Here is a 23,532-nt window from a genome sequence, read left to right as displayed (position 1 = left end):
AAGTTCTCAAGCACGTCCTGACTCCGCCACATCCTCTCCTGGTAGGCGATACCTGTAGAAGGTGCCTGTAAGTATCTTAGTCAGATGTCTAAACCACCTCGACCATGTCCTTTGATATGTAAAGGTACTATAGCAGCTCAATACTGAGCCCCTCCTAAATGACTCCTCATCCTATCTTTATAGGAGAGCCCTTTCGGAAGAAGCTCACTTCCCCCACTTATGTCCACAAAATTACTCTTTCAGTCACTAGCTAAAGCTACTGACTTATTAGAGTAGGGATGTAGATCAACCAGTAAATTGATAGCTTTGCCGTCTCTTCACCACCACCACAGATCACACTGTACCGAACGCTGCACAGCTCCTCTACTCGAGACAGCAAGTGGAGTGAGCACTGAGTGAGCCCTCCACCCATTTCCAGCCAACAACTACTATCTCAAAATTGACTTGCCAATTTCATTCCCACCATATCACATTCAGTTGCAAACCAGTCCAGTATGACCAGGAGGCCATTAGTCATTGAATTAAAAAAAACACCTCATTCACAAAAAGCAAAGAGGTGATTCTGAGGCCCTCAAGCTAGAGACAAGCCGCTATTTGGCTATGCCTCAAAATTCTACCCATGAAAGTTATGAAGACAACCAGTGACAAAGGGCAGACCTGGCAGAGCCCAAACCCCACCACAAACAAGCCCAACTAAGTGGCAGCAATGCATAGCATGCTTTCACTTAGCTATAGCCCAAAACAAGAGGCCAAATACACAATACTCCTGAAAAACATCCCACAGGACATCCCAGGGAAAACCGTTAGTCAAACTCCCTTGAGATGATCAAGACCTTTTCCAGTGTTTGACAACCAGGTTGAAACCACACTGTTCCTTCTGAATCAGAGGTTCTAACTAATAAATGGACTCTCCGGAGGATCATGCTCATCAGGCTCTCATTGTTGTTGCCCAGGTGAGCATGGAGATCCCCTGGAGGACAACAAAGTCCCCACATGGTGACTCTTACAGCGTCCTGCTCAGTGACTCCAAGAAAACTTTTCAGCACATACTGTAAGCACAAACAAAAGTCAGGACCCATTCCCCAGGCAGAAAGAGCAGGGAGACAACCTTCTTATCCATCTGAAAACAACCCCAAAACATGAAATCACTTTTTCTTTAACTAAAAAAAAAAAAAAAAAATAGATTGCAGTGATCAAGTTCCCAGTAAAAATGTCATACAAATCAAAGCCTCAAGACTTAAAAATACATATGTTTGTGTGAGAAAAAGAAAGAAACTACACACCTGTGATGATGAGGCATTCATTGTATTCAAGAGCTTCAGTAAAGAGGCGAGAGATAATGAGTTCAGGGTTGATAAGGAACCTGATTTCTTCTTGGACCAGTCCATGTCCTGTGACTCCACCACCTACAAACCTGTTGGCAAAGTCCACCTAGTGAAATACAAAAAAAAAAAAAAAAGAAAAAGAAAAGAAAAAAAGAAGGACATTTGTTTGGCCTCAAACTTGAAATTAACATTTATTTAAAAAAATACAGATTTCTATTTGGTTTGTTGCATGACATGACATGTACGGTATGACATACTGCCCTTTGACCTATCAGTATAAATGAGAGAATTTGTGAAATTCTGTCACTGTCACTCCTGTTATTTAAACAAATACTTCAATTAGTGTCTCATTATCTATCCTTTTGTCCACTGTGGCCATTTATATCAGATAAATCTATAAAGATCATTGCAATGATCCTTCCTGCATGGAAATAATCCAATCAGGAAATTGTAACAGAACACAACCCATGAAGTCTAAAGATGTACTTCAAATCTACAGTGCATGAATGTGTGCAGATTTCCCACATGTCTGAGTTTTGCATTTTCTAAGAGGCCTCACTATTCATTATCTATTCAGTGTTTATTCAACAAAGAGAAAAAGGAACCGGCCAATAAAAGGTCATTGCTGTTCAGCAGTCTGCCAACTTTATCTGCGTTTTATCCAGTTGCATCTTTTATAACTTACTAAAAGTAAAGGACTTGTCCATCTGAAATTTTTAAGACTGAACAACATATTTGAGTTATGTCAAAAACTACAACCAAACCAATTTGACACCAACTCCTAGTGTCACAATCTAAAGTCACAAACCCTGAGAATCAATATACAGTCAGGTAAAGAAAAGAAAAGTGCTACAGCTCTGATTCTACAGGCCTCAGCTACCATGTTAAAAATGAAAGTTCATGACAATACAATTAGAAAAAGACAATAGTATGGAAGGGTTGCCAAGGGAAACCCTCTTCTCTCTCTCTGCAAAGAACATGGCAGCACAGTGTAGGTTTGCCAAGTTGGATCTGAACAAACACCAAGACTTCTTGAACAATGTCCTTTGGAGATGTTTGATGAAACCAACACAGCTTCTCAGCAGAAACACCTCAAACCATGTCAAGCACGGTGGTGGAGTGGTGATGAGTCAGGCTTCTTTTGCAGTCACATGACCATGTTTTTCAGTCTTAAAAAACTTCAACCCAATCCAGCTAAAAAAAATACATATATAATGATATGAAATGACCAAAATAACAGTCTGGACTAGGGATGGGTACCGGTTCTGACATAAACGGTAGTAACCAGACCGAAAAGCAGCGCACATTTCGGTGCTTTATTTCGGTGCTTTTTTTTTCCTGAGCTGTGATACACTTTAGATTCTAGCCAATCATTTTACGTTTCTGAGGATAGTAGGCGGGCCCAGGTACGTACGTTCTGTTAGAGCAGAGCTACAGATTAAAAATGTCCAAGGCGAAGCGGTCAAAAGTCTGGCTGTACTTCACAGCAAAATATGCAAACTCAGCAGCAACAAGTGCTTTAAGCTGATACTGTGATACTGTCAAAGGAGGTAACACCTGAAATCCGATGAAACACCTGGTGACGCATAGCGTTTTTTTTAAAAGCCCAGAAATGCGCCGTATTTGATAGCTTGCTGCGAGACCTCACACCGAGCACATGTACTGCGGGTGGGTTACCTGTTATGCAACATCCCCCAAAAACACGAAGAGGAGAGTCCTGGCCCCTAGCCCTGCCAGTGTAGCAGAAATGATGACGGATGATGGTGGCAGCAGCAGCCGTTCTTCTCTGCGTGAGTAGCTAATTTACATTGAGTAGGCTAACCACGTTATTACATTAATGCACGTAAGGTGAACTAGCAAACATCATCATAGCTACATGCGGCTGTCCTCTTGTTTGATGGCAGATACTCCCTTCACCCTGGCTAAAAGGGCTAAAATGACCAAAGAAAAAGTGGAAAACAGTTAAACATGAGAGGTTTAGGACAAAGTTTGTGTTTTTTCCATTCTTTAAGCACCGGTTTGAGCACCGTTTGAGCACCGGCACCGTTTCAAAAGTACCGATTTGGCACCGGTATCGGATAAAAACTAAACTATACCCATCCCTAGTCTGGACTGATATTAATGACATTTTCCACATTTCAAAATCCTCTCTGTTACCCACAAAGTTCAAGCTCTACACTGAATAGAGTCCAAGAAATAAAATTTTAAAAAACAGCCCAGGGATTTGTTGAAATAAGATAAATCCATACCAATAACCGATATGTTTGTGCTTATTTCTAGGACTCATGCTTCTTTGGGGAAGTATTTTCAGTGTGGTGCTTGAGCTTCATGCCTTGAAAGACCAGATCTTGTTTTTGTGGCACGCATAAGAGAACATCCCATTCAAATCACAATGCGGATATTTAAACAGCTTGTCAGGGGTGAAGGTTCTGCTCAGTGGCCCACAGCTACGTCAATCTGTGTGACAGTGGGTTTGTGTATGTTTTCTAACCAGCCACTCAACTCCTCACCTTCACTGGTTTACCCCTAACCTCACCCCCCACCCTTCAATCTCACCTCCCGACAGGATGACAGCTCGCTCTGCCCTATCAAAACTCAACACACAACCAATATCCAGCCTGCTGAGGTAGCCATCAATCCGCCTACAGGACTCCAAGCTCACTGGGTCACCCCAGTGAGATGGATCCCCGACGTCATCTTTGTCTCTGTGTGCCTCCTTCTCCCTCATCCCCCACTCCAGGGTCCTCTCCTCCACCCTTGCCACTCGGAGCTACTCATGTGTATACATCAGCTGTCAACTAGAGTAAAATTAATGCGGCAGCTACACAGAAACAACAAGGGGGGTAAGAAGATGGGGTGAGTCACTGCAGACAGAGATTCAATAACTTGCATTGATATGCACAAAAATCATACAACTGGTTTAAAGCTGAAGGTCATATTTTTACTTTTTAAGCAAGAAAAATAGACTGATTGACAGAATCATACTCATTAGGTGTAACCACAGTAAAAAACTGCAGAATACTATTTGTATTTAAAATTAAAATTCTCACATTAAAAGAGAAAAGATGCTGTTAAGAAGTGCTTTGGATATTTTTAACAAGACATGGATGACATGAAAGTATTTAATTACTGAAGTCAGAGGTAAAACTGTGTGCTTAGTGTGTGGTAAAACATTCCTACCTGGAGCATTCCATATCCATGTTCCTCAATTGTCCCTTCACAAGTGATATGCAGGCGTGTCAGCTGAGTCTGAGAGCTGGACAAAAAAAAGGGGAGAAAAAAAACCCAACGATTACAAACACTTCAACATTCATGTGGACTTCTCATCCACATTGGGGCCCTTTACTCTTTCAAATCCACCCTTTAAAAACACTGTCCTACTACTACTTTCATTGTAGGAATTTATATAATGGCAATTATCTGTGCACATGAGCACCAAAGAAGCTATGAGGAGTTGATGGTCACTATCCCACTCAGACAAAATCAACACACTTCAGAGTTATTCAGGAAAGATTTAGTGAAACTTTGATAGAATTTCAGGGTTTTACTTCCTGTTAAAATAACAATTACTCCCCTACAACAATTATATGCCTTCACAGAATGCAGAATATACTATTTGTTTTGGACAGAGTATGCCATGAATAGCAAAATAATTTATTTTAAATGCACTTCATTAGTTTATTATGTTCATAAGGAACCAGAGAAGTAATTATTACCTTTCCCAGTCTGGTGGATTGTTTAGTGTTTGTCTTGTAAATGTAACAAGACCCTTGGGTGCTTAAAAATAAAGCAGACAAAAGGTTATTCAACTGAAAGACACAGGGAAGCGCAACAACTTCTACAACATTATGTTAGTTATTTTCATTGCTTACTAGTCTGTGTAACTCTCCTGAAGTAACACAGCAGAGTTTTCAATTTCTCAATTTTTCTTGGTGAAGGACCTTCAAACAACCTGAAACCAAAAGAAAATGCATGTCTGAGTTAAAAAACACTTAATTTAAAACACTACATGAAAAGGTTTATACAACTTCTGAAAAAAAGAGTAAAATGTACAGTATCTCCCCTTCAAAGTAGTGTCTGTATGCCGTTCAGGCATATAAACAGTCAAACAAATTGAATGGTGACACTTGGCATTGTGCTATCCATCCAACTATCCAGTAGACCAACGGGAGGGGATGTAGAAGTGCAAGTCATCACAGCAACACTTCCACAGCAATGCTGAAAGCATAACCTTTCCAGAATATCTACGATGGAACATGAAGCCAAATCTAATTCAGGTCTAATTTTAGATTTTTATGGGGCAAGTTCCAAAACTTTATAATAGCACCTGTATTTTTGACATTAAATAATGTGTTACATTTTAGAAGATGAGAGGCATTAATGTTTCACTCATTTATTATCTAAAGCTCACTGCACAACAGGAACATGAGTGAAGTCACGCTTTCAAACTGGCATGATGTCTCTCCCATCTACCCTCATCCTTCATACAACGGCACTGCCTGAGGCCCCGTTTCAGTTTTTCAGTTACTATTAAACTAGGGTGGAGGGATGGAGAGAGCATTGGATGGAAAGCTTAAATCACCCCCATTCTAGTACACTCCCTCCATTAAAAGCGACCTAAGCTGATGACTAACCATAGTTCAGCATCTCTCCCTCCCACCACTTTCTGCTCAGACCGGTAAAGAAATAAAAACAGAGGGAACAAATTAAATGAAAAGGTAATTTGCTAAAAGCCTTACTGTGAGTAAAGAAAAAAAAGCTATTTATTTAAGATAATTTTTTCATGTCAGTTTTGGTTTTCTCTACACTATTTTCTTACACAGCACCTTACTCATCCTCTGTGAACCCCTTCACCCCATCAGTTCCTTTAGTCAGTGTTAATTTGGCATAATGTATCCTGGAGGACAACATTACTATGAGAAAGTGTAAGTGAAACAAGTAAATTACAGTGGGATTTACAGTATAGCCACAAATTATACCGCACTTGAGAAAGAAGGACTACTAATTATGAAGGATTTTGTTACAAAATATACTGCAGCAATTTTCATTTAAGGACAGTAATTAGTTGGTTCTTGTCGTCTATAACCGTACCTACTGCATAAAGTGCATATGGAGACAATATTTCTGACAGTTTTGCCATAACCTGTTCAGCTATTTTCTTGCAAACAAGGTAGACCATCTCACAATGACTTAAAAACAAAAACGGGTATTTATTTCTTACTAATGAGCCTTCATTGTTGACCAAACTGTTATTGGAATTCCCTATGTCATTTTCTTCTCAAACCCAGGAAAAGACAAGCCATAAAATGACAAGTCTTCTGCTTTCTATCCTCTTCCTTGAATCTATCCATCACTTAACAGAGGACAAATCTCGACAGTTCTGCCAAAACAGCAATCAGCAGATTGCTTGCTGCTCTGTTTGCCCAAGACAGAGCGTTAGTGTAACCGATAAGCTAAGTGACGGACACTCCCTCAATTACTGCGAGAAGGGGAGGGCGTGTAACGATCCAGGACCCATTTTAGACTGCAGCGGTTGTCTCGTCTCGTTTCCTCAGAAACACAAAGACTTTTTTCCCCCTCTCTTGGCCTTTCCTGTATTTTGCTCTAGGCAGAAATACTGACAGTGAAGGCAGACCCAAGTGGTCTGAAACAGCCAACGCTGCAACTAAAATCAATACTTACATCATTACAGACACAGATATCGTGCCCTCAAACAGATGACACACAGATGACACTGAAAGTGCAATTATGGTTTAGATAAAATAAGGCAGCTGAAGGTTATATGGACCAAATCAAAGATAATTAGTAGGATGACAGGATTTGTAAAATAATTCTATCGAACCTTAAAGACAGAGCAGATGCATAATACTCTGAACTAGAGGAGGGAGTTATTTGCTGTATAATACTATAACAACAAGAAATATTTAGGAATTCATGCAGATAGCAGGAGACTATGTAAAGCTACAGAGTGGGATCACCAAGTGCTGGGGCGCAAAGTGGTTCCCAACACTCTGCTGACTCAGTAACTACAGTGCAAACCTCCGCTGGCACTGACATTAGTACAAAAACTGTGCGGCAGAAGCTTCATGGCATAAGTTTCCACTGTCAAGCAGCTCCTGTAGATGTGATGTGTAGGTGACCAGTACTTTGTCTATATAGTCTAAGATGCATAAATCAAGTTATATTGATATGAATGAGATGTTATTGCCTGAATTCAAATCATATTGTGCTTTTATAAGGTGATAAAGGGAATAAATATATAGACAGTATAAAAGGTGGATTCAGCCCATGGTTGCTGAAGTCCTGTTTTGAAGATCTCTGGCTCTCTTCCACATTTTCTCTTCATTCACCCTCAACTGGTCGAACCAGATGGCTGTTTTTCTCCCCCCACTGTCGCCAAGTGCTTGCTCATAGGGAATGGTCTGACTGTTTGCAGTTTTCCCTGTATTATTATGGGGGTTTACCTGGCAATATAAAGCACCTTCAGGTGACTGTTGTGGTAATTTAGCCTTATATAAAAAAAACCAAATGGAATTCGACTGAAAGATGAAATTGAGTGTTTCTGCTATTGCCTTGCGTCTGACTGTGAAAACGCACACTCATTGGATAATGACTTGTGATTAACAGTCTATTAGCCAGTAAACATGTGTTTTCATAGCACAGATAAGCCTCCAGTTTTAAAACATAATATAATGAAGATTTACAAATTCAAATGAATTTTTATTCAATATGATCAAAAAATGAGTGACTGAGGCCATAAACTCAGATCAACAGTGTTTACAAAGGTCAGATCAGAAAGCCGCTCTTTCGTAGACTTCTACAGGACCAGAAGTCTTTTTTTTTTCTCAACTACAGCTATCGCCATCTGGTGGCTTTCAGATAGAATGGAGGCTTTAAGGCACTTCTACATTGTTTCACAGTCTACACATAAATGTTACCAATGGGTCATTTTAACCTGTTAGCAGCTAGTTGCTAGGCAATGTCATGGCATCATGGTATCAGATACAGATAAGAACCATCAGGGGTCAAAGATGTACCTGTGTGCCCATTTTGATTGTTCAACTCCTGAACATGAAAGAGTTGTTTGTGGGCAGATTTTGTGTGTTATGCTAAGATTATTCCATTTTAATAATATCCATTTTCCACCTTTGAATTTCTTTTTCTCCACAGCAAGTTCATTTATTTTCCAATTTATTTTGACAAACACCACCATGACGAGCGATGAACTAGTCACTCTGGTGAGTCAAACTGGAGCGGGAATCCATTAAACGCCTAAAATGAATACAAATGTTGATATTTGGCAGCAGTATATCAATAAAGCAAGAGGCAGCGTATACAATAAACTGAAAAATTTATTTGTTCCATCTGAAAATGACCAGCAATTAGAGCCCATGTAGATAGCAGAGAATGTCAAAATTCATAGCACTAAATGTTCATGTTCTGCAAAGAATATGGGAACTCATTATAAGGTATTACCGAACCAACGCCTTCAGTGTGTCAGGCAACAACCCTAAGGTATTGCAAATGTCACTAATGAGGAGAAGGGCCTCATGGAAATAGGGGAAAATTGAGTTGAGGTATTGTCTGGACAGTGTTCAGGATATACAGAGGCACTTACTGTCCAAACATGAAGTTGCAAAGCATGTAATAAAATCTAATTATAACTCTGTTACCAGCCATTCTCACCTATAAACAATATGTCAACTTTCTAGCCACTATCAAATGGGGGAAAAATACTTGGAAAAAATGCCTATCCGATTCAATTAGCTACCTGTTCATAGTCATCATGTCATAACTTTTCACACTCAGACAAGTTTTGCTTTTTGTAATAGTTTCTTATGTTCTGTTATACACAAAACTTTGCTTTGTGTCATAATTCATATGTCATCCACAGTTCTTGTCCTGTTTCACATAAATTCTTCTTTCTTGTTACCAATACTCAAAACAAAACATTGGGCAGGAAAACACAACAGTAAAAATCATTTTCAATTCAGATAAACTTCTAAATACACTTCCGGAAAAACAACAGCCACTATAAACAGAAGACGTGACTTAGATAAATGTAACCACATCTGTAATAGGATAAACCAGATCAATGGCGTAGTAGCTCATCCAGGTAGAGATCCATCACAATTCACAGGTTACTGCTCATAAAATGAGAAACAAAATTTGGTTGAAAGCCTATTAGGCGATCATTGAGTGCAATAGGAAGGAATAGAGAATCATGTGAATTATGGATGAGGGATGCTTCACTGTGACATAAAATCATCGGTCATTAAGCCGAATTCGTTTTAAAAAATAGTTTTTATTCTTTTAAGGTGGAAAATTACGTTCTCTCCATTTAGGTAGATCTTAAAAAGAAAGTAAGTAAGAAAGTAAGATATTTAGACTGGCAGTTTACTTTAACCTGCTATATCTTTACAATGTCAGCTGTCACCTACACTTCACACCTGTTATGTTCGGAGCAAAAGCACAACAGCACATCATTGTTATACGTTTAGGCTATAAAGTTGCATGACTTCCTTTTTTTTTTTAGAACAAATAAAGTGACACTTCAAGTTATGAGAAGCCAGTGACACACAGACAAGCAGACAAGTGTTCACTTTAAAACAGTCTATTATAACAATTTGTTTCCATTAGCTAACCCATGCTTTCTTAACACACCACTGGTTTTGAGTAGGTTGTAAGAAAGAACTCCAATTTAACACTCCTACTGGGATCTCCCTCCCACGCATGGGGTATAACATGGAGAAAGATCCTCAGCCCACAGCCCCATCCTCAAATCGATAACATGATATTTGCAGTTACACCACAAACTGCAATATAACAACTAAAAACAAATGACAAACCGTGGCTCCATTCATACAGAAATCAGTTCATTGTTTTTCCAACCACTGCAGCCAAGGTAAATTTCGACACTGAATGTGCAAGAAACAATATGAACAGAAAGTAAGTAAAAACAAAACAATTCATCTATTAAGGGTTTTCAAGGCAGTAGTGCCCCCTGATGGATGTTAGTTTAATTTGAATGGTAGGATCATTAAAAACAGAGTCGCTCAAAACAATCACACTGAGGCAGATAGCTGAAATTTATAAGAAAAAACCTATTACTGATATGTATTATAGATACTGAGGGACGGATTTGATCCTCAGTTATAGGGTAGAACAGCAACAGGGTTCAATCACCTTAGACGTCCTCTGTCCTGCTCTAAATAAAGGCTTACAAAGCAACATTGTGGGCACTAAAGGGGAAAACCTTTTTTTGTATAAAATACTAATAACAGCAGGCTGCTGGTGATTTCTTTTGTTTTGTGTGCTTTCACCTGTAGAAGTTGATCTCAGGATAATTGCCATACTCGGACTTGCGGGAGTTGCGTCGAGGGAATGTGCAGAAGAAGGCGTTGGCCAAAAGACAGGCTATTTGCTCCTGAGAAAGGGTCAGAGACTGATTCATCCTTGACTTAAGTAAAGGAATTGGCTGTAAATAGAGAAAAAAACAGAAAAATCAAAAAATCCAATCAGTGATTTGATGATACAATGCCAATGCTACAGTGACAAAGCAAAAAGTAAGAGAAGGGATTACAGTAACAAAGACAGATGCAGAAAAAAACAGACAAAGTAATATGGGTTTAGTGGTGTAGGCTAAAGAGCTAATGAGGATAGATAATTAGTTTAGCAATCTAGCAAACACTGAGAGTTCCATTAGCTAAATGGGTGGTAGCAATTAAGGTCCCAGTTCTCTTGCTCTCCCCCAGGTTTGTTCAGTCAGGCACACAGGGCCCATCCATCTTCACTGATTAAGGCTAAAGAGCCTCCCAAGGCTGCCCAGTTAGCAGATCAATACCAGCTCTAATAACGCACATATAAATATTAGGCTTGACGCTTAATACTGCCAAACACAGCTGAGAGAGTCAGAAAGCTTCATTATTCAATATCTGCAAATAATGCCCTTTAAAATGGAATTTGTAACAGAAACTCCATCCTCTAGTTAAAGTGGATAATACTTAAACCTCTGCCCCTGGCTCTCAACGTAAACAGGAACTAGAGGGATTCCCCTATCCCGCAGTGGGAGCTGAATTCTCTTTATTAAATTATACTGAAGACTGAAATAGATAACGTGATTACAAAAATACCAATCCTGTAATTCTCAGATAGCTAAAATTGATGACAGAAGAGGGAAACAAGGACAAATGGACATGACATTTAAAAGAACTCTGACATGGATCTCCATGTAATGTGAACTGCAAAAAGGCCTTCTGGGGTTCAAAGCGGCCGATTTCAAACCCACACTACCAATGTGTCTTGCTTGGAACAGGAATACTTGTGGAAATCTAAAGCGATAGACTGCATTTTAAAATTCAGAAGTCCCAACTTAGTTCACCGAATTCACAAAAAGTAAGTGGAGTTTCCTAAGTGCAAAAGCATAGCACATGAAATGGATGGCAGAACATGGACCTCTCCTCTCCCAGTCCTCTTTTCTAATGAAGCAGTTCCTGATATGGACCAAAGAGTTGGATTCATTAGCTGCGAGTTGTAACTCATAAGTTGATGCACCATCTAACCCGTCCTGCTAACTTACCACACTTTTATTCGTCTTCCTGCATACCTTAAACACTGCTACTTTCATTAGTAATGCCTGACCTTTACACATTTCCAAAGCCCTTAAAATAAATAATTTGGTATAAATACAGACAACAATCAAAACCTACCATTGTGCACAGCCGAGGAGCTTTAAGTGCAAGATCAACCATAGCAGGTAGTACGGTATCAAACAGTTGCTGTACCTCACAATGTTCAAGACACTGAAAAGACAAAAAAAAATACATGTAAGCTTAAGTATTGTTAAATGAGATATGTGTCGAGCTGACTGCCTACTTAGGCAGTCAGTTACTCGGAGCCAGCAGTCAGAGTGACTGATTATATGTAAGTTGACATATTGTTTTGTCACACCACAGATTTCTCTTAACAAATGGAGAAAAAAAACCTAACTTTTTGTTATTTATTTAAGAATCAAACCAGTGCTTGTTTTTGTGCTTTACATTTTCTGCTCATTGACTTGAGCATGATTTTGACTTGTTTTTGTCCAAACAAAAAACAAAATCTGTCTTTTTTATGTATAAGTACAAGCTAAGAAGCTACGTCTTCATTTGTTGCACTTTCAACAAATATACTGGAACAACTCATTCATGTAATAAATATGAGTTTTAACATCAATCCATCCATTTTCTTCCCCTTATCTAGTTCAGTGTCCAAGGGGCTGGAGCTTATCACAACTGCCCAAGTGTGAGACACAGGATACATCGTAGCCCGGTCGCCAGTCTGTCACAGAGCTAACAAGGACAGACAACCATACACATGCGAATTCATGCATAGGGCTAATTAAGGCTCAAATTAACCTAAACCCACATATGTCACACATTGTTGATGTGTGTTAAATTTTATAAATAAAATAAAATAAATTTTCCACGCATTGCTTTCCTCATTGAATATTAACAAAAGAAATGATGCACGGGTTTCATGCAATTAAAAAAGAGCCATAAATTATTCCTTGTTTTGTGCATTTGTTGTTCATTTTCCCTCAATTTTAAACGTGCCATTTTTTAAGGTTTAGTATTGTTTTCTTAAGCCCAGGACCCAGGATGTAACTGAAAATTTGAGGATGAGCCAACTGTTTGATTAACTTGACATGGTCTAAAAACAGCTTTACAGCAAGTCAGAGGTCATAAACGTACAACAGTAAGCAATATCTACGCAATTTTCTCTCATATCCAACAATAAAAACTCAAGTTTCAGTTTATTGTTGTTATAGGATGAACTCCCACTACTCAGATATCAATAATACTTAAACTTCAACAGTGAAAAAAAACCACAGAAACAGAAATGCTGCAGAGGCGTTCACTACACAGAACCCTTTTCCAAAGAAACTACCATCAATCTAGGAATGAGCTCGCCACAGCTGAGGCATCCATACTTCAGCTTGAAGCTTACCTCAGCATCCATCTGCAATTCCCCCTAAAATAAACACCCAGTTATTCCATCATACGCCCCAGATTTACAACGCAATCATTTATGAGTGTTTTGGCTTCGAATGTCACTGTCATCAATCACATGCCTTATTCTATCAAGGTAAGCAGGGGAGCTTGTGCTGATTAAATGGATCTTCTGGGAGCAAATGCAAATGACCAATTGTGGAGAGAGTGGCAGGGTGGCTTGATTTTCCACAGGAAGTCTTTGGTGGTTGATTTGGCCAGGGGCATTTATATGGCTGCAGAGCAGGTCTGACTAAATGCTGTCAGGAGTAATGAGCTGGCAGACATCATAAAGCGCTCCTGTGGGACTAATAGATGGTAGCTGGTGATGCGGCAGGATGAGGGCAGAAAGACAACCCCCCCCCCCTTTTCCACAGCTAGAGCAGCTCACCACAAGGTTAGGGTGGACACACAAACTATACATTTCACATCCATAAATATGACAGACCAAGTTTCATCAGGGCAGTCAGGATTTAGTGCTTCATAGCATAGTGATCGATTAGACATTGATCTTCCATACATTCTAGTCTTTACAAGTCATTTTAATTTTCTGGCAGCTCAACCTTCACAACTCTTGATTTGACTATTTAATTTACAGTTCTTCTAAGGGTGTTTCCCCAATACATTTAGTGTCAAACCCTACATTTCAAGACATTGTTAACAGTGAGAGAGACGGAAGCAAACAAGCAAGCAACAGCGCACAAAAATGAGAGGAACAGCCTTGTTGTCTTGCTGCTATATATATGTTTGTGTACTGAAACATCAGCTGTACTGTACTCCCGGACTGGGTTTGTGCTTAGCCCTCAGACATTCGTCAGAAAATGACACAGTGACAGTTTCATTCGGCAGAGGAGAAACACTAAGACAATTTACAGACAAGCCCTAATTTGGAAACCTCTTTTTTTTTTTTTTTTTTTTACCTAATGGCTATTACATGCTGAGCGGACTGTCAGTCACAGGCCCAGGGGCCACGTATCCCTTCACTATTTTACCTCAGTGATACAAGATGTTGCACCACATTTAATTAGGTTGTATTGGCTTAGAAGTTCAGTGGTTAGCATTCGTAATGACCACAAAAAACAAATATGACACTGAAAACTGTTATATCAATCAGCTGGTTTGGCCACTGTTATAGAATGGCTGACCGTTTGTTTCTTCACGACATTAGAGTGTGCATAACAAATAAATCGCTTTGCATGAAACAGGTCTGCCGTAGAAAGACAGCTGTTAATCATTTCTGCTTAAGTGTTGTCATGAAGGTCTGAATGCTTGATACCAGTCACAGCCAGCAGGTGTGCTGTGCCTACGTCTTTCTATTCAAGAATATTTAGTGGGTGGATTCATCACTTGGCTAACTGTTGCTTATGTCAGCGGTCCCCAACAACCAGGCCACGTACCCGAGTCGTTTGGTATCGGGCTGGAACCAGTCCGTGAGTCATTTGGTACCGGGCTACGAGAGTTGAGGCTCGGGTGTGAAATTTATGGTTTTCAGGGTTTTTATTATTCTTTAAACGTTTTTATCGTTAACTCTGTTTCCCTGGGTCTTTTCCCGTGTCTTATGAATAAATCCTCCTTGTTTTGGGTACCAGCACTGGTTTTATTTTGTTGTATTTATCCACGACACCTTAAAGGCCGGTCTGTGAAAATACTGTCAGAGATAAACCGGTCCGTGGCGCAAAAAGGGTTGGGGACCTCTGGCTTATGTAATCAAATTCTGGTTTCTACTGTGTCATTTAAACACTGGTTTGTCCTTCTCTAGTGAGCGCCGCTTGCCTTTATAAAATGTCTTTGGAACATAAAAATGACAAAAGTGGGGGAATTGCTGTGGTCACGACAGCGAGCAGGCAGTTGGAGTTGCTGATGAAATTGCTTCCGGGAAGACCAACTTACTGCCTGGCCTTACTTAGCATCCTTACAGACTTAATGGGGGCTTTTAATTAAATTGGATTAAGCTATAAAAAGGCTTAGACAGCTATTGATCTGCCAAGCTTTCTGACTTACTAAGAAAATATCTCAGAGAGAAGGAAAAAAACAATTCTGAATGGGCTAAATTTAGCTGAGTAATCCACGATGAGAGGGAACAAGCATTAGGTTTAAATAACAATTTGGCTGGACTGTGCCAGATATCACAAGCACTCACTTAATTCTGAACACTGCATTGTTATAACGATTCTGTTCCTAATTGATATACCCAGGAAGAATTTAGGAATAAAACAAATGCTTCTAAATGCTAAAAGTAGCTATAAAATTAGGCTTCAAATTGAATTTGCTTTGCCATCTATCTTTAGGCTCTTTTGGGTGCTGGTGTAGTTAAAATATAAAGTTTCAGCCTGTGCAGTAGACATAATAAGTAATAAAGATCATACTTTATCTACAATCTCTAAGGAGAGAAACTCTGTAAAAGGGCTGACACTTTAAAAAGTTATCTTGTAAAATTGAATGACAAGAAATCATTGTCCCATATCTAAAAATGTTATCCTCATAACACGAGTGCAATTATAGCCCCTAACTGTCTGGAAAGAGGATAAGAAGTGTTTAAAAGGATAAAGAGGAAGACAATAAAAAAGAAGACATTCCCCTGGTTCACCTGAAACATCTGGTGCTGCTATGCTCTGTGCTCATCTGTCCTAAATGTGCTCCCGGGAGACTCACAGGTACCGTGAGGGGATGACACACACTAATGGGCTTACAGTCAAACAAAGACAAGCAGATTCCCTTTGCGATAACAACTTTACTTTACTATCAGCTTTAGATTCATTCTTCATTAGACTAACATTTAACCAGATAATCACGGTGACTTAAATTTTGCTGGGACTTACAAGTCAACAAGGCTCAATCAGATTCAAATAAATCTTTATGAGTTTTTTTTTCATGGTAAAGATCTTATAAAAGGATTCTTATTTCTGCTATATTCAGCAAACATGTCTGTACAGGACAAGTTGTTGGAATTAAAACATTTTCAGTAGTCCATTAGGAAGTTGTGCTAATATTATGCCTTTTCTTTTGTACAAGACAGGCCCATAAACATCAGGTAACAGTCGTATACTGAACATCGTACCTCTGTACAAAGAAGGTTCAGGGCAGTGAAGTCCCATTTCTTTGCATGGGCTGTGTTATACCTAAGGATTGCATCCTGAAGAGAAGAATGAGAAGTTAGAAGTCAGACTGAAAATGTAACATTTGCGCACAAAAGTACAAATCTGGTTTTATAAATGGTGTAAAATACAACTGATGCAAACTCTGCCACCATGTGGTTGCTTATGGAATACGATTTGTATCTTTGCCATTGCTTTCACAATATAATTGGAAACAAATATGCTCAGAAATTCTTCAATATTATGTAAAACACTTAAAAGCCTACTGTGGTCATTTGTTTGGCAACTCTGGCAACACAAATTTTTTCTGCTTTTTGAAACAGTTTACAGGAGTGTAAGTGTTTCAGGGTTTCAACTGCTTGGTTTCCATATTTTAGGTTTGACTAACCAGTGTCTCTGATCTCTTACCCTCACATCCAGACAACTTTTGAACCCCCTCTGCAAAGCAGTGCGGATCAGGTCCCATCGACTTTGGACGCCATTTCCATCCTACACAACATAAAAAATAAATAAATAAATACAAACTTTTCTTACATCAATGTTCTTGCAGTAACTAACTTTATTGTACTGAAATGGCATGTCTAGATGGAGGGATGCTATACAACTATTATACCTCGGTCTCCATAGGAAACAGATTCTTCTCAGAGCAGGGCATCTTCACTGACAAATCATCCCATGCATCCTTGAACTTGGTAGGGTATGGGACAGGGACTTCTCCCTCCCTGAGGAGATCTGTCTGTAACAGGGAAATAAAAATGCAAGAGGAAAACATGTTCTTTACAGGTTACTGTTGTTTTTAGAGAAATTATGATGAAATTAACCGTTTTCCCTTTGCTCATTAAAAGAATGCCTTTTGGTTTATTTTAAAAGCCCCTGAAAGTTAGAGCACGGCTTGGTAGATAGTGTAAAAAATTAAAGAATAAACTAAAATTTATATAAAAGCTTATCTTGTATAAGGCATTTTAATTGCCTCACACTAAAGGTAAACGCATAGAAAATAATAATACAAGCATTACATATTTTCAAGTCATACATTTCTTTGATGCGTAATGAACTAAAAGACAACCAGTTTTCAGTGTACACATTAGATCTAATTAAAAAATTAATTACAAATACATTTTCATTCTTGGAATTTAGTGATTGGCAGCATCTAGTTTTTGTGGCAGTGTTTGGTGATGGTAAGAGCAAGTTGTAGCAGTAAAGCAGCACTGACTATGTCCCTGTGGGACGAGCAGTGGAGGATAGTCTGATAGGACTGCTACTGACAAGTGCCCCTCAGGGGATCATGGAGGACGGCTTCACTCGGCCCAGCACTGTCTCTCTCATTCTCATTCACCCTGTCTGCATCTCAAGAGCCATTCTTTACATCATCTTTGCCAATCCTCCCAGTCTTCTTTTCTCTTATATAAACACATTTCATCAAGCGATGATACACACTCACCAGACACTTTATTAGGTACACCTTGCTAGTACTGAGTTGGACCTCCTTTTGCCTTCTGAGTTGCTTTAATTACTGTAGCATTGATTCAACAAGGTGCTGGAAATATTCCTCAAACATTGTGGTCCATGTTGATATAATAGCATCACACAGTTGCTGCGGATTTGTCGGCTGTACAGCCACGATCCAAATCTCCTGTTCCACCACGTCCCAAAGGTGCTCTGTTGAACTGAGATCTGGTGACTGTGGAGGTCATTTGAGTACAATGAACTCATTGTGATGTTCAAGAAATCAGTTTGAGATTATCTGAGCTTTATGACACATTGATGCATGATGCATTATCCTGCTGGAAACAGAAAGATGATAGCCTGTGCACTGGGATCATTCAGAGATAGATAAACTCAGTCAGCAACAACACTCAGGTAGGCTGTCATGTTGAAACAATCCTCAGTTGGTACCAAAGTGTGCCTAGAAAATATCCCATAGACTATTACAACCACCACCAGCCTGGACAGTTAATGCAAGGAAGGATGGAGCCAGGTTTTTATGCAGTTTAATTCAACTTCTGAATCTACCATCAGAATGTCACAGTACAAATCAACACTCATCAGACCAGGCAAAGTCTTTCCAATCTTCTATTGGATCATTTTAGTGAGCCCATGTTAACTGTAGCCTCAGTTTCTTGTTCTTAGCTGACAGGAGTTGCACTTAGTGTGGTCTGTTGCTGCCGTAACCCGTCTGCTTCATGGTTCAACATGTTGTGCATTCAGAGCTGCTCTTCTGCATACTTTGCCTGTAACAACCGGTTATGTGAGTTACTGTTGGCTTCCTATGAGACTGAAGATCTCTGGGCATTTAACTCTGACATGCCCTTATTAGCCAGAGAACCGCCATTCACTGAATATTTTCTCTTTTTCACATTATTCTCTGTAAAACCCAGAGATGCCTGTGTAGGAAAATCCCAATAGATAAGCATAAGTATTAAAAGACTGAAAGAGTGAGACAGTAACAAAGGAAGACATTCCCCTGGTTCACCTGAAACAGCTGGTGCTGCTATGCTCTGTGCACATCTGTCCTAAACCTGCTCTCGAGAGACTCCCAGGTATCGGTGAGGGGATGACACACACTAATAGGCTTACAGCCAAACAAAGAAATGCAGATTCCTTTTGCAATAACAATCTTAGTTTACTATCAGCTTCTGCATCATCCTTTATTAGAATAACATTTGAACAGATAATTATGGTGAGTTAAACAAAATCTGCCTCATAGGTTAACAAGGCTCGGTAGTCAGCAATGTGATTTAAATAAATTGCTTTATTTCTTTAGGAGTCATTTTTTTTCCAAAGTAATACTTTTGAATTACAAATATTCAAGCATGTTGGATGGAAAACATTTTTTTTAATTCCCCATAGCCTGAAATACACAGAGCAGCCATCAACATTCATGACACGTTCAAATTCACTTAAATAACCTTTCTTCCCATTCTGATGCTTAGTTTGAACTTCAGCAGGTCATCATGAACATATCTGTATTAGCAAATACAAAGATCCACAAAAGAAGAAGTGGCTGTTGACTCACCCTGACTGTGACAGTGTGATGAGGTGCTGATTTCAGGTGGGACAGAGGAGGGGCACACTGGGGTAGTCTGTTCAGCTCATCTATGGGCGTCCCCTGCCATTTTGTCTCAATGTTATGTGATGGCCATGAAACACTATACAGAAAAAAGGCAGAACAGGTAAGCAGACAGCAGATTAACTAAAGGACATTATGAATATAATAGCATTAGGGCACAAAAAAAAAAAAAAAAAAAAAAGTTGTAGTGAAAATCTTTCCAAGGACCTTTGCAAAATTGCATCTGGCTGGCTTTCAATTAAGTCCTGGCTCATATTAGATGACCCACTGTGGTCTGCTATTTCAGCATCCTCGGATCCGATTGCAGGAAGATGTTCTCTTTCTTTGGTTGAACTTCCTGGATCAGAGTCTTTGATAGTCTGCTGAGATTCCATTACCTGAGCCTTTGCAAAGGCAGAGCGCTCTACACAAAAACCTCCATCACAATCCTGGTCTGCAGAGTTGTTGAACATGGTTTTACAGACTGGACTATCAGGACTGAGCATCTCCACATCAATGGGGGTACACACTGGGTTTTTGGAACTAAAACTAAGACAGGGATGGAGTTTTGTATTGGTAGTGTGTGCAGCAACACAGGTTGTCTTAGAGGGGTGAGGACCTGGTGAACTGGGCCTCTTAGATTTCTGCCCATTAGAACACTGTGTTGGAGCTGTGTTACTTTTGCTGCACGTGAGCACAGCTTCATCCGTGTCACCTGCAGACCTACAGTCCATCAAATTCTGGGAAGACACATCATCATGCGTGTTCTCTGTTTGTGCACTGTATCCTGTAGCGTCAGACGTTTGTGGTTCAAAACAGAGTTCATCACTTTCATCTGTGAGGTTAGTTTTTGGAGCATCATTCTTTACATCTTCTTGATTAACCTCAGCATTTAAACTGCTGCAAAAAAGAAAGAAAATAAAACATAAAATATACTTTTATCATAATCACACATTTTCCATCAATATCTTCTTTAATTAGCAGTACATTGGAAATTAATCATGCAAGACCAAGCAAACTGTTAACTTGGATACTTTACCTCGTTTGAGAATCCATAACTTCATCCACGTTTAACACGTCATACAAGACTAATCAGAACCAGCTGTATTAGAGAGAAAGAAAGTAAATATGCTGGCACAGTAAGAAAAGGCAGTTTATATACACTCATCATTGGCATGTCAGGGTAATTTGAGGCTTTTAATGGTTTCTTTGAAGTTTTCCCGGGTGGCATGATTGTGCAGCAACATAATTACTTCAAACAACTGTACATAAGTACAAGTTATGCGGCTGTGTGTTTTCCAGCGTCTGGAAATATACCCAAAGTTTTAGAGAGGAATTGGTAAGGATGTTGTTCAGTGATAACCCTGGAACTACAAAGGCTAAGCCTCCCGTGAAGTGTCGACTACTCGAACGCCAGCATCAACGTCCACATTGACAACGTCCACATTGACAACGTCCACATTGACAACGTCCACATTGACAACGTCCACATTGACAACGTCCACATTGACAACGTCCACATTGACAACGTCCACATTGACATCGTCATGGACTGGAGGAGTATCTCCATATACTTCAACTTCATCTCAAATCAATAGCTAACCAAAAAATAATAAGGGTGTTTATATATTTGAGTTTGTATATATACTTTTGATCAGGTGTGGATTAGAAAAAAACCAAATTCACTTCATTTTTTGCACCCAATTCTTGTATTTTAAAGCGATTACAGATTTATGTTGTACAGTAGTTAAAAGAACTGTTCAAAGAAATCCTTACAAACCAGAAATAAACATGACATTCAGCCTTCGTAAGCAACAACATAGAAACAATAGAAATACACGGGTCTTGGTATGTATAACTGGACTTCTAATACAGTGAAATACAAACTTTGTTTATTCCTAGTGCCGTTTGGAAGCTACAGTAAGACCTAAATAGGTGTTTTGGTCCACTTATTACATTCTGAGACTTCAGCGAAGATGGTCGTAGGTAGATGTTCACAGTAAGTTACAGATTCAGTTCATTTTACCTGTATATATGTGCATTAATTACAGACAAAGACGGCACACCGCGAAAAAAAACGCACAGCTGACAGCTCCAACAAAGCTACGACGAGCTGGCCAAGCATATTTTCTTCATTTGACACGTCACTTTCACGCTAAAACGACAGATTTTTCTTTATCTTACTACCCTGAGCGCACTGCAAAAACACAGCATCTTTAGCTAACTTAGCTTTGATTGGCTATAAATGCTGAAGGTTAGCCTCGATTACTGTAGCTCGGATTAACCTATATAAGCTAACAGTGCGGTCGTCATTCAAATAAAGAAGCGTAACTTACAAGCTTGTTCCTTGTTCGAGGCTTTTAAATATAAACTATTTTTCTCCACATTATTCACTTTCACTTCGAGATGCTTCTTCTTCTTCTTGTGGCTTTTAAGGGCGGATAGCACACCAACTTACAAGTGCATTGCCGCCACCTGCTGGACCGGTGTAAATACACGTAATGCTAAGATGGTAAATGAAAGAAATATGTCAATGTTACAATGTGAGGATTTAACTATAAGAAATAAATGTGTAAAATTACATTGCACAGGCCTTCCTGTATTATAAAACAATTAAACGTACAATTAAACAATATAAAATAATATTTGTTAATTTGCAGATTTTTTTCATCTTTATTTCTATAGTAGATATAGCAGAAAAAAAAGATGTTGCATAAATGGCCACAGACGAAGTCTTTATCAGTTGGAAAAGCTGAAACATATACAAAAAATATAATAAAATATGTGCCAACTATGCTCAAATTTATGCCCTGCTTCACATTTTCCAAAGTCTAATGGGTCCAAATGGAGTCTTTACTGGGGTGATTCTTGACCCTGGACCCTAAGGGTTTTAAACCCTTACTTCAGATTAGTATTGAAGTAGTAGTAACTCTGTTTTGACCAAGAATAAAAAGTTGGCTGTTTATCCATTTGTCAGTTTGTGATTTCAAAGAACATGATTTGTGCTGTCATTGTGATATTTGAACCCAAACATGAGTAAAAAGTCAGAGAGCAATGCAGAAGCTGCAGACCTTTTCCTAACTGAAAAGAAGCATGCACAATGCTGTTTCTTCAAGCTAAAACTTAAAGTTTTGGAGCTGGAAGTTTGATGAAGTACATTTTTTCATCATTTTATCAGAGCAAATGTTATTAAGGCTGTCAAATGGTTCTCTGTCACACAAATTTTGTGTGCACAAGCTGGTTATAACTGCCACAGTGATGAGGAAATAAAAATTTGTGCAACGGCTGAAGACCAGGAAAACTGAGACTCTATCAGCAGGGAGGCCTATCACGAACATCCAGTCTACAACTCGACCTGAGAGGAGAGACAGAAAAAAAGGAAAATTCCCCATTGCTTGGACCATTACACTCAGAGCCAGCCTCTCTGATCAGATTATTCGGACGGCTGGTGCCAACAGCTCTCTTGCTCAACCAACAGACCACAGCAAAGTACTCTCAGGGTGATTCCAGCTTTTTGTTTGTTTGTTTTTTATAGCTCCAACAACCAGCCTGTGGGGGCTCATGGGAAATTATAAAATCAAAAATATAAAAAACCTTGAAAACCTACATACTGTATTTATGAATTTTACTGCTGCAAACAAAATATTATTTTATTAATAGAAAAAAATTATATATTTATTTAGGCATCTCACTTAAAATGTAAACACTCAGGTGTTGTGTGAAAATTATGAACCAAAATTGAATTCATAATGACATTTTACTGACTGACGTTCAAACATGTTTACACAGAATACTTGATGTTATCATGATTTTCATACAAACTATGTATGAAGATATGGATATCTGGCTATGTATCTATCGATCTATCGATCGATCGATCGATCGATCGATCGATCGATCGATAGATCGATAGATCGATAGATAGATAGATAGATAGATCGATCGATCGATAGATCGATAGATCGATAGATAGATAGATCCCTATGATTTATTGAAATGTCATTTCTGTTGCTTTTTTTTCATTTAACAGTCAG

General features: G+C 39.0%; 1 protein-coding gene across 2 annotated transcripts in view; it reads right to left on the bottom strand.

Annotated features, from left to right (window-relative positions):
* Nucleotides 1–21,991, bottom strand: part of parga (poly (ADP-ribose) glycohydrolase a) — a 28,443-nt gene extending 6,452 nt beyond the window's left edge. The window contains exons 1-13 of one of the 2 annotated variants that reach the window (XM_026189990.1): nucleotides 21,835–21,991; nucleotides 20,538–20,600; nucleotides 19,727–20,398; nucleotides 19,466–19,598; nucleotides 17,063–17,185; nucleotides 16,858–16,938; nucleotides 16,413–16,487; nucleotides 12,035–12,127; nucleotides 10,649–10,803; nucleotides 5,198–5,277; nucleotides 5,042–5,102; nucleotides 4,506–4,581; nucleotides 1,284–1,431 (exon numbers count right to left, since the gene is read on the bottom strand). In XM_026189990.1, coding sequence (XP_026045775.1) covers nucleotides 1,284–1,431; nucleotides 4,506–4,581; nucleotides 5,042–5,102; nucleotides 5,198–5,277; nucleotides 10,649–10,803; nucleotides 12,035–12,127; nucleotides 16,413–16,487; nucleotides 16,858–16,938; nucleotides 17,063–17,185; nucleotides 19,466–19,598; nucleotides 19,727–20,398; nucleotides 20,538–20,554 — 1,714 coding nt within the window. In that variant the 5' untranslated portion in view covers nucleotides 20,555–20,600; nucleotides 21,835–21,991. The remainder of the gene's footprint in view (nucleotides 1–1,283; nucleotides 1,432–4,505; nucleotides 4,582–5,041; nucleotides 5,103–5,197; nucleotides 5,278–10,648; nucleotides 10,804–12,034; nucleotides 12,128–16,412; nucleotides 16,488–16,857; nucleotides 16,939–17,062; nucleotides 17,186–19,465; nucleotides 19,599–19,726; nucleotides 20,399–20,537; nucleotides 20,601–21,834) is intronic. The other variant, XM_026189991.1, reaches the window with a different exon arrangement.
* Nucleotides 21,992–23,532: the final 1,541 nt, after the last annotated feature.

The sequence above is a fragment of the Astatotilapia calliptera genome, chromosome 13 (assembly GCF_900246225.1).
Source record: "Astatotilapia calliptera chromosome 13, fAstCal1.2, whole genome shotgun sequence".
Lineage (NCBI taxonomy): Eukaryota > Metazoa > Chordata > Actinopteri > Cichliformes > Cichlidae > Astatotilapia > Astatotilapia calliptera.
Note: the sequence above shows the minus strand (reverse complement) of the source record. Positions and strands in the feature narration are given on the sequence as shown.